At 45.4% G+C, this 12,256-nt stretch overlaps 1 protein-coding gene across 1 annotated transcript in view; it reads left to right on the top strand.

Moving 5' to 3' along the window:
• Sema5c (Semaphorin 5c) overlaps positions 1 to 12,256 on the top strand; it is a 30,845-nt gene that overhangs the window by 14,901 nt on the left and 3,688 nt on the right. The window contains exons 3-6 of the mRNA XM_065479572.1: positions 2,164 to 2,263; positions 10,780 to 10,987; positions 11,278 to 11,580; positions 11,785 to 11,984. Of these exons, the coding sequence (XP_065335644.1) occupies positions 2,164 to 2,263; positions 10,780 to 10,987; positions 11,278 to 11,580; positions 11,785 to 11,984 (811 nt within the window). The remainder of the gene's footprint in view (positions 1 to 2,163; positions 2,264 to 10,779; positions 10,988 to 11,277; positions 11,581 to 11,784; positions 11,985 to 12,256) is intronic.

Below are 12,256 nucleotides of genomic sequence, written 5' to 3' on the forward strand. Positions count from 1 at the left end.
TTTCGAAGGGAACTAAAATATTCAAATTCCGCCTAATGGAGGTTTGGCAGGTTTTAATATATATTCGTGCGGTGAGAGTGGGTTCACGCGGCGTTAATGATAATTTATGGGTGTTTACAATCAGAATTAATGTCGTGCCTAGGCGATCTCGTTTATTCTTCTTCTCATACTTTGTAGATACACTCAGCGGACCGAATTTTACGAGTGTCAGTAAGGTTCCTAATATATTTCAGCCTCGTTTGTCGATGCTGTAAATTTGGGTGGATCGCTTGCTAGTTGGCAAACGCATAAATTCCGTCGTGAGAATTATTAAAAAGCAAGCGAATTGCATAAACGGCTGAGAAATTAAAAGGCCATTCGTATTTTCCAAATAAGAAGTCGGAGAGCTTCTCGCAAGAGATGAGATATTATTCATATGCATTTTTTATATGCTAATAGCCGTCGCGAGCGAGTTAATGTTAGGTTTGAGCAACAATAACAGATTAGCTGAAACTTTCCACGTCTGCGCCGGACTGCACGGCACCGAATCCAGATTGATGGTCTCTTGCATGCACTGCACACTTTCACGCAGCAGGTCGTAAAGTGTCTGCGTGGTCATTTGCCCCCGAGTGCCACCGACGTAATTGGCCATTTATTAAAATATCACCGCACCTCTCGGCTGCCAATTTCGCACCAATCAATAATCTAATAATGGCGATAATTGCGGCCATTTTTCTCTCCTACGAGCAAATAAACTTCAGCGCAAGGTGAGAAAAGTGACCAGCTCGAAAATGTGGGTCATTATGCTAATGGATCTAGACGCATTTTAATTGATAAGTCGCAACGAGCGGCGCTGAGTAAACACGCTCATTCGTCTTGACGTAATTAGCACGCGCGCGAGACCAGCAGAATCGCCGACGGTGCGCGCGTTGGCCAGCGAATTCACAATTCACGCCGAATGTGCGGCCGTCATACAGGTGCCGCAGGAGCATTTCACCGTGATTCCAATGTACACATCGTAATAAATATAAATCAGAGGTTGTCAGCACGGCGTGTCCTTCTGCGCGCTGTAGCCGAATTAACAAGCACCGCTCGTCTTGTGTGGACTGATTTTTTAATCAAATCTGCGTGCTCCGTCAAATCGGGCCTCGAGCTGTTTGTGTTATGAAAACCCCGACGGTTTCACGTTCCATGCAAATTTTTGCTGAATTACTTCGGCAATTCACGACAGTTTCAATGTCTTAATACGGCAAAGCCTTCGGATTGCGATTTCTCGACAATCTCCGTGACATCTCATATTCAAAAATTTAAAATCGACAAAAAGCAGCTGGCTAAATTTATGCAAAATGCTATCCATCTCGCGAGCGAACAGCGCCTCGTGCCACAATTTTATCCGTAACATCTCGCAGGAATGAAGCATTTAAAGGAGATAGCCAACTTGATCTGTGGCGGCGGCGCGCGTGGCCCTGTCCCTCGGTCGCCAATTTAAATAGCTCCACGTGTTACATAAGTTTAAAAACCCATCCTTTCGCACATACATATACATATTAAAAGGCAGGCAGGCAGGCAGGCGTGAGAGAGCGAGCGAGCGACGAGAAGCAGCGGCAGCCTGCAAGCTCCACCCGACGCGGACCGCAGCGCCAATCTGCATCATCTGCGTCCTGAGGACGCGCTCAGGACGAAGGGCCGCTTGGCCGGCACCAGGGTGTCTGTCTCGTCGAGCGGAAGCGGAAGAGCCCTCTCGCGGCGCGGTGCGTGCGTCGCCGGGGGCGCAAAACGCGTCGCAACGCGCCATGTGTGACCCACGATGTGTGGGCTCGGGAACACATTGAGAGTGGTGGCGAGGTCACGATATGTAGGCTTTTCATACCGTGAAACAGGTCCACAATAATAATAAAGGAGTCTGCCTGGGCCTGCGGAATAAAGAGACGCTTTCTGCGCTGCCACGTACAAAATACACATTATATTTTCCTGCCGCGCGCAGCAGAACTTTTCAACGATTGTGTCCCGAACGAAAATTCAGCCAATTAAAAAGCAATTTCTCTCCGCGTCGAGTGGAAATCAAAAAGTGGACGTGAATATTAATAAATGCCCCTTTCAAAAGGAAGATTAAATGTGTTGAATTTCTGAGAAGCCGCGGTGCCTCGATTGACGGTGCTAACGAATTCTTTTGCATTGTTCCAGACTTATTGGCGTCTTCTGACAGCTTCGACGAGCCTGGCGTCTCGGCGTATTCGGTGATCCAGTTCGATTTGGCCAGAAATCAACTACTCGTCGGCGCAAAGTAAGTTTACAACGCCTCCTTAATTAGCGCTAGGTGATAAGCAGAAATCGGGTAGACGATTTAATCACTCTCACCGCGTGCGTCAATCAAAACGCCTCCTCGGTCGAGAGCCCCGTCGAGCATTGTTCTAGTTGTTGCTATTTGTGTCGAGTGTTGTCCTGGTTTGCGAATTTTGGTCGTATTTTCATTTACGCTGATAAATATACTCGCGAGCAACTGGTTTTCTTGCGGTTGCACTCTGCTAATCATAAAAACCGTATCCAATTATTCAATTTCCAGCGACGTTTAGTGTGATATTTCAATACGACGTTTTCCTTGAGACGAAAAGTCGTTGCAACCGCGAAAAACCGCACCTGCGATGTCACAAAGCAGTGCATCTGAAGGAAGACCACAGGACAACCTTCGCCTTGTGGCATACTTGTCAGGAAACCGATACCTTTCATCGAAACTCGCGTTTTCGGCGCATATAAAAACGTCTGCCAAAAATTTACGGCGCTAAAACACGCTTTTAGTGGTTCTTTCCTTTCGAGGCAGCGGCGACGGAAAAGCTGGCGATTTTGCAAAAAATGGCGCATTCGCTTTATTTAAAGGTCGTCTTCAACGTAGGAGGACCTGAACATAAGATAATGCTCGCCAGTTATTTTATACGCACGGGATTTAATATAAAAAAAATCGGCGTCCGAATGGGCAGATCTTCTTTTCGCCCCAACAGGTTATTGTCGTTAGTGTGTGTATAGTAACCTTGGATGCGCGTTGTTATATTAAGTCTGGCTGGATCGGCGCCCAACGCCCTTTGCTCGCCAGCCTACTGCTGCTGCGGCACGGCGCGTCTAGGGACGCAGGTAGCCTCCTCGGCAGCAAACCGCAGGGTTCGCCTTTGCCCATTTTTCGTCTGCCTGCGTGAAAAGTCTTTCACACTTGTTCGATTCCTTCGCTTCTGATCGACGTCAAGGATGCCTGCCCATTTTTTCCATTAATCAGAATTCGTCGGAGGCTGAATGAGCGGAATGCGTGCAAAAAATAATTGTATATACATACGCAAATAATGCTCGCTCAGTCTGGCGACCACGAAGGGTTAAAATACGCACGCAGCAGGTTTCACTTCTCGAATTTCTCGTTTCGGACGGCCGATACAAAGGGAGAAAGTTATCAGGTCTGGCGATCTGACCGAGGAGCGAGTGGATTTATGGCGGAAACCCGCATCGTATATACATATTCCGCCGTGTCCGATATTTTCGATTTTTCGGCACGCCACACAGCGAACACGACCAGCCCCGTGGAAATATCGCAGCCGTTAAAGTTGACGGCGACAATTACTGCATGTTAATCATCTTGTCTAATGAAAAAGGACGCAGCGGGACGCGAGCGCACTAAATAAACAGTTTTTGATTAGCATGCCGTGCGTGCGATTGTGTGGGCAGGCCATAGAAAAATTGATTTCAAAATATCGTGTCGCATATTGTGGCGCGGTGGGTCCATTAGGCGCTGGTAAACAAATAAATCAGACGCGACGAAACAACGGAGCGCGCACGAAATCACAATATTATTCTCATCTCGAAAAGGGCAGGAAGCGAAATAAGTGTCTGCGGCTGACGATGAGAGACGGCTTTTGAATAATTAACCAGTGCGAGGGGGTGTCGACCAGATTTCTCGCTTTCTGAGAAGCGAAACGATAAATTCTGCCCGTTCGCAGCGAAACATTCGAATAAACACACTCGCTTTACAAATTAATTATGTAGGAATTCGTGCTCCTCTAATTGATGGCTGCTGAGAATTTATTTCCACCGGCTGGCCGACGTGACGAAGAACTTTTGAGCTACAAAGTGTCTCTCTCTGCTGTCCGGCACATTAATTTACCAAGTATAGCGGACGCATGCATCAGATAAGGCACGACTTCATTCAATAGAAACTAATTGAATGGAGAGAAAAGTGCAGCGGCGGCAATCGCTGCGCGAAAGAGCACGCTGAATTTGCATTATTTATCCCGATGTGCGCGCGATTTGGTCCGTTTGCATTGCGCAAATTAAATAAATTGAGCCGTGCGGCGCGTGATCCAATTGTGCAATTAATAAAGCGAGTGTAATTAGGAGTAAAGCGGCGGCGCCATCATAACTCTCGCTTTGCACGTGAGCGCATAATGCAGCTGCAATTACTCTGATTAAATGCTGAATTAAGCAGAATCGTGCATCAGACAAGAAAATTCCTTTGCCTTGCAAAATCTGAGTGAGCTGTCAGTTTCAACACAGGGTCCGAAAATCCTATCAACGTGCAAATAAATTTCGACGCGCTCACCTCTTTAAAGTGGATCGATGCAGGATGACAATAGAAAATTATTTAAATTGTTGAATGAAAGTAGCAGTTGCTGATCGATAGAAAATTTGTTCTAATCAAAAAAGGACTTTGCTCTAGTAAAATTTCAAATTTTCTCCGAAATTTCCAGCGCTTGACCACATTTTCTTGACAGATTTCGACTCCTCTCGTCGAGATCTGTCCAACAGCTTATGAAACCTTTTAGGGAAACTATTTCTTGAAATAAAATAGGATTTCAAGTAAGGAGACAGCCCTCACCATTTGAAAAGCATGCTAACTTTATGTAGCCACTTTTCTCAAAAATTTACACTGCTACTTATTTCTCAAATTTGGCTTCAAATGAATCCCAAGGGATGATTTCATGCATTGGCAACAAGCATTTTCCAGGATATTGCAGTATCAATCCTCTTTAAACGAAATGACCTCTCCAGGGGCTGCGTTGTGTATCAATTTAAGAGGCGTGCGCGGATTTCAACATCATCTCCCACCGCTCAACTGCCAATAACTTTTATTTCAATCAGTGTCCGGTGTCAAAATGTTATTAGCGTTCAATTAGAAATAAATCGGCGGGCAGCAGCTTTGGTAGCACGCCGCCTTTCGCTCACAAAACACAATAATTCGCAAACTAATTAGAGGCTGGACGTGCGCTTGGTGAAATTATTTATTGTGATGATTAGCGGGCGCCTTTGGAGCTGCTCTCTCGGCCAGCGTTACCTGTGTAATTCACCTTATCCTGCTGCGAGGAAATCGAGTTTTTAAAGCAGCCAGGCAAATAAAAAGGGCGCGTACCTTTTCTCGCAGCGCTATATACTCTGAGACGTGCACATGCTCTCGCCGCCGCCGCCGCCGAGCCAGATATATGTAATGTAACGCCGCAAAGGCAGACTTGGTCGTACGCAACGCGCGTGCCAAATGTTACTAAAATTATTAATTACTGAATCGAGAGTGCGGAAAATAGGCAGAATTTTCGCACCGTTGGGGTCGTCTCCGTGTTAAAATGTGGTATAGCAATTTTCTAAATTTATTCCCGCGTTCGTAATTTTCTTCTCTGTCGCATAAATCAAACGGATTTGTATTTTACGAATTCGATTACTTAATTATTTTTATAGCCCTGGTCCGCTTCTCCTTTTCTTTTTCGAGCTTGCAATTTTAGCCAATAGCTTAATTAGCAACGCGGTGAGGCAACCGCAGCGGGCAATTAACAATCGAAGCCGTGCGGATAAAACAACGAAAGCCCAATCATCGGGGTCACTTGGCATTATTGACACACTGCGCGCACTCTTCCCACATGTGCACTCTAGCAGATAAGCTGCACGATCTCTCTCTCGGCTCCAAGTTACATGAACACCACACTCAGACCTTGTTCGCATGCTGAGCCGAATATAATGCTGCATTACACTGCTCGTGCTGACATTTTCGCTGAGCACACTGCAAGAGAATGAAAACAGATGTGTGATTCCTTTCCAGCAATCCACACCAGAAACATTGTTCCCTTTGAGCTTTTGATAAATATACATATTCCAATGAGTGCAAGGTTTTCTCACCGCACCTGAAGAAAAATAAGAAGAGAAAATTATGAGGAGAACAGCCATTTATTTCAGATTTTACCATATATCTCGAAAAAAAATAAAATGATTGATTTCTCTTTGTCACAAATTATCCAGTAGTTTGCGAATTTTTAAGAAAAATTCCCTAAATTGTGAAATTACTCGTGACACATGCAAACCTTTGAGCCGATTTTCTAAAACATTTTAAGTAAAGGTAAAAATTAATATTCACAAATGTTCTGTAAAGATTATTACTTTAAGAAAGTGAAAAAGCCCCTACAATGGCTATAATTTCGACAAAGATATCTGATAGTTTGGAAAGGGCATATATTTTAACCAATACTTCAAAAACATTTTTAATTAGCAGCTTCACTTATTCAATTATAGTTCTGCGTCTCACCTGACTCGTGACCTTTTCGGTTATTAGCCTGAAAATGATAAATATGCGCACGTCGCTACACAGCCTCGGAAAAATGCTATATTCGTTTCTGTCAAGAAATCATGTTGCAGCTAACAAATGGCCGAGCGCGGCTCTAAAACACATATTCTGTGGAAAGTTAATTAAATATCGCTTTATCAAGAGTGTGTACGGTTTATCGCCTTCTCTCGCTCGCGGCTTGTGCAACGTGAAATTGGTGTTTGATCAAATTAGCATTTTAAAATGCAAGCTCGTGTGTGTGTTTACTCTGTGCGATTGCAAAACATTAATTATAAGATTGGCCGATAAGCAAAAAAATAATGAATGATGCGAAAGGTTGAGCGCGCCGGTGTGATGTTAATTTATTTCGTCCGTCATTTTTCACTCGTGATTATCTCAAATTTCATTAACCGACGCGTCGTGCTCGCGCATATGCACACGCGGATTTCGAATTTGCGATTTTTTTTTAACGCCTCAACATTGTTACACTTTGAAACCGCAACGGAAAAGATCGGGTTGCTTGCACGTGAGAGCAAGCCGAACAATAAAAAAATAACCAAGCTCTACAGATTTCGCGCTAATGGAATTTCGAAACTGCTCGTGCCGCGCGAGTCTATCAGATCTAAGTTACTGAAACCAATGAAGCAATTTCCAGCTACTGATAACAGCATAAATCTCTAGCCGCGGAAGGTGATGCAAAAATCACCGCACGTTTGCTCGTAAAATGCTTCGATTTATGTTGTTTTTTTTTCTATTGGCAACGGCGATCATTAAAAAAGTGATGTTAGCTAATCCAAGAACAAGAGAGCCGTTAAATTCGAGCATCTGTGATCAAAATCTCGAGTCACTACGTCCGAACATGTTGATTTTGGCCGGTCGGTCGGCGCGGAGAGACAATGTTTCATTAGAAAGCAATAACACGCCGTAAATAACGTGTTACATCTTTTTGTTGGGAGATGCATGCGTGGAGCTTTCTCCTCTGGCACCCAACTTAATTTACATGTCCAGTCCTCGCCTTTGTGTATGTCCTCTCTTGAATGCACACTATTTATCCTCGTCGTCCAGCAGCAGCAGCAGCAGCAGCAGCAACAGCAGCCTCTCGAGCCGTGTTATTTGCTTAGGCCTCTCTTGTGGAATCCTTAAATCAACTAACCGCGCACTTGAAGGACCAACGACGCCGAGGGAAGCGAATTACCTTTACAAATCCGCTGCCGTTGTAACATTTTTCTCCCAGATTCTAAAGCTTTCCCACGAGATGCTCCATCTGGGTGGTTTTTAAGAGAAAACTCGGCCAGCCCCAGAAGGACACGTTGCCTTTTGTGCCAAATCAATTTCGAGGGCAGTGGCCCAAAGTGCAAACGCGGACTGACACTTCTCGGCACTCGCCTCACAACAATGGGCACGAGGGTGTTGATATGGGCGTAATAATAGCGCCGCTGTGAAACGAAACTCTTGCAGGACTCACTTGCCGCCGCCGAGCCGAAAATTATTATTTTAATGACAACAAATCGGCCGCGCAGTTAAACGGGAAAAGGGCTTCTCGGAATGAAAAGCAGCGCCTTTTATTCTTATTCTTTTCAACAGCCGTGAAAACTGGTTAAGCTTTCTTTGTCGGGAAATCTGTGAGAATAAAGAGCTCCGATGCTGCATGGAAAGATGAGGATGGTCCTGCTTTTTTCTTCGGACGAACAATAGCATTAATTTCATACAAAATATTACGTGTCCGTGTCATATACGCCTTGGATTTTCTTTCGATCTGACAGCAGAACATTTTTATTTGGATGGCGAAATTTGCGGAAACCCCGAAACCGGAGAAACTTCAGCGGCGCCCCAAATTGCGGCACGAGCAAAAGGTTGTCGATGGTGAAAAAAATCCTCTCTGTCGGCACATTAACGTCGAAAAGAGGCCTAATTGAGGCATATTATTTGTTTACGATGTCGCAAAATTAATTTCGCGCGCGCTCCAGCTCGGGTAAACTAGTATATCTGAAAGGAGAAAGCCGTCTTTGGTCGGCGGCCAAATAAATAAATAACGCAGTCGGCTGCAGCGCAGATATGACCACTGGCGCGCTCACCAGAGAAAAAAGCTGCTTGATAATTTTATTTGCGGCCAGTGTAATATGGGTCGAGAGCAGATCGGACCCTCATTAACATACGAGCTGGTCAAGAGAGCGTTGTGTCAATCCGCCGCTTTATTCGCCGCACCATAAATCTCCATTTGCTTTTGCCGCCATTCTTGTCAGCAACCTTTCTCATTACGTTTCGAAATTTCGGCTCCGTAATTGATAATTTATCAAATATGGAAATGAGCCAGACGACTCAATAAATCGGCTGCTCTGCGCGCGCGTTTCCTCGTTTCTGCACCGTACTATTTTGTTTGGATGCCCGTGCAAGAGGTCAAAACGGTTAGCGGCGAGCAGGATGCATGAGATTCTTTCGGCTCAATCAAAACCCGGTTTGAATCCTCACTATTTTTACTCTTCTTCGGCTGCACTTGAAGTATTATTGGTCTCGGATTGCCAGTGTTTGCAGCATAGTGTGAAGCCATAAAATTATAATGCGCAATTACTTCTCATTGCCCACGTGAAAAATTTTCTTGTTTCTGGCCATAACTCAGTCGCAGGTTTAAACACGCAGGTTGTTTTTCTCTGTGCGGATCGAGTCGGCGTTGTATTTTACAATATTCAGCAGCAGCCGATGAACCGCGAAGCGATCGTTTGGCCGAAAGATGAGGTCCGCCGCACGCAGGGTGAAGCTGCGAAACGTCATAAAAGTGTCAGTGTGCTTCAGAACCGATTTATTTTACGCCGTTTCGTTTCAGCAAATTTATTTTCATCCCGTCAACCTGTGCATTAAAATGAATTGGCTTTGAAAATTATGCTGAAAGCTTTCTCTGCGCGCTGGATAAATATACGCCTTCGCGAAAAAAAACTGTTAATTTAAAATGCACTCAACATCTGCTTATGAAATAAAGCCAGGAGCCGGCGCTTAGGGCGGTGGCAAAAAGTCTCTTTCCAGAGCAAGGCTGTACCGTTGGAAAGATCAATTAAAAATTCTTTATATATTTCTTTCCAATTAATCAATCAGAACGTTGATTGGCTTGCATCTAAATTATTCTATAAAAAGTGTAAACAGCATAAATTTATCCAGGTGAACTTAACTTAATATATTTCAATTACGTTGACAAATTAGTTCACATAAATATTTTTTGCTTGTTGCGAAATTTTTAACGGCCGTGTTACACGTCCCCCTGTTGCTTCGGAGCAGATTTACGACAAATATCTGCGGTGCAGAACGGGAGGTGCATTGACCAGATGCTTGAAATGTGCGAACAAAAAACTCGGCAGACAAAAGAGAGCTGCTGCTGTTGCAGCCGAGATTTCAACGGCCGATATTGGCGAGACTGGCAGCGAGACAACGTGAATGGCATTTCAATAAATTTATTAATGGCATCAAGATCGGTGCGTGAGGATAAAGAAAAAACGCAGCCGGCCGCTTTCTTTCCTTCTTCCTCTCGCGGCCCCTCGCGCCCAATTCACCGAAAGATGGCACTTGTGCAATCCCGCAAGTAATTACTGGGCAATAACTCAGTCGGCCGGCGACACGTGGGTGAGCTGCAGTCCTTTATTCGCTGCGTAGGACGGAGGAAAATTGCCTCGCGCTGCGTTTTAATAAGCTGACGGCCGTTTTTTATATGTGTAAACGTTTCAAACTAACGCACGCCTGCACGTGGCAATAATGGCGTTTTAACGCGCCCGCCCCTGCGAGTGCATTTTACATTATTGCTCGTAATGCGACACACGTTATCAGCGATACGGAGCTGCGAACAATAAATAATAACGCCGGTGACATTTCACACAAACATTATTATATTAATAATGGCATGAGCGAGCAGGTTAAATATTTGAATGTGGCAGTGCAAAGAGTCTTGCACGCTTGTTTACAGATAAATAAATTAAAAAGTCGCAGCGTCACTCGAGCTTCTACGGATTACTACTCTACTCGCCGAGTGCGCGGGGATTAAATTTTCGCTCGGCCTGCCCGATCGGCAGAAGTAATTGCGAACGCAAATTCAGCAGAACGCAGTCGTCGGTGTTTTTTTTATTCTCGAGCGTCAGGTCACCTTGCCCTGAAAAGTGACCATCTGTTTTGAAAATTGTGATACACTCGACAACAATTGCTTTCACTCTCTGTGTGCTTGTGAATGAAATGCTAATGAAGTGGCCTTTTCTGCTTCGCAGGGACTCTCTGTTTCGGCTGTCGCTGCGCGGCCTGTCGGCGCTGGAGCGCGCCAGGTGGGAGGCGCCCGTCAACAAGACGATCCTGTGCCAGGACAAGGGTCAGCGGGAGCAGGACTGCCACAATTTCGTCAAGGTGCTGCAGATCAACGGCAAAAAGGTCTTCACCTGCGGCACCCACGCTTACTCGCCGCTCTGCTCGTGGAGAGAGGTATTTACTCCTGATTTATTCGGCGTGCGCCGAAATCATCGCGCGCATATATTTGAATCCAATTGGCTTTATGATCTCTTGCGCAATAATAAGCGTGTTGGCTCATTTGCCGACTGATTTACGGCGCTTTTATTGGCAAAGTAGGTTAAAATGTGCGCGGCAATTTCGCATTTGAGCTCGTGAATTGCGCGTCGGAGAGATAAATTTCAATTCCAAACACGAGCGTCGTGAATTATTCAGTTTGAATGGCCCCATGTCGTTTGCTAAAAAGCGTTTTTGCTCACATTCAGGCCGACAACCTGAACAAGGTGCTGGAAACTGTGTCCGGAACGGCGCGATGCCCGTACTCGCCGCAAGCCAACAGCACGGCCCTGATGACCAGGGACGGCCGCTTTTTCGCCGCCACCACGACAGACTTCTCTGGCGCCGACCCGGTCATCTCGAGGAGCATGGGCGGACTCGAAACTCTGCGCACCAGCCAGTACAACAGCAAGTGGCTCAGCGAGCCCGACTTCGTGGGAGCGTTTGAGAACGACGAGTTCGTCTACTTCCTCTTCAGGGAGAGCGCCGTCGAGTACATTAACTGCGGCAAGGTATGTGTGTGTTTTTTTTTATTTTACTCGCGAGACAAGCCACATTTTTCTCCGAAACCGTCAACGTCAATGATTAATTCGCCCTAATGATATTTTCACATGCTGTCACAGGATTTTTTTTTGCCAAAAAAATGTCAAGTTCAATCTTTCATAAAGCTCTAGTAACAATGTCGAGAATTTACTCAAAACATTTTTTCCGCCTAGATCATCTACTCGCGCATCGCCCGCGTGTGCAAAAACGACACCAGCGGCCAACTGATGCTGAAGGACAACTGGACAACCTTCCTGAAGGCACGCCTCAATTGCTCCGTGCCCGGCCAATACCCCTTCTACTACAACGAGATCCAGGGCTTCAGTTACGATGAGCCGCAAGGGCTTGTCTACGCCACTTTCACAACGCCAGAGTGAGTGCTCTAATGCAAACAGGTGGCCGCGGACGCGGACCACTGTCGGCGGGCCGTCTCATTCCTTTTTCGGCAGTCCAATTACACACAAATGTGCGCGCGCGGCTCTTTGTGAGCATTAGCCTTTTATGAAAATGTACACTGTAATGGCGTTTGATGCAACTGTTTGAATAAACACCTGTGTTAATTTTCACCTCGATTTGCATTCATAATCGCGGGGACCAAAAGTTTTGAAAGTTTGCTCAGATGACTATTCTAAACAGTTTTTTCTT

Source organism: Cloeon dipterum, chromosome 1 (genome assembly GCF_949628265.1).
Source record: "Cloeon dipterum chromosome 1, ieCloDipt1.1, whole genome shotgun sequence".
Taxonomy (NCBI): domain Eukaryota; kingdom Metazoa; phylum Arthropoda; class Insecta; order Ephemeroptera; family Baetidae; genus Cloeon; species Cloeon dipterum.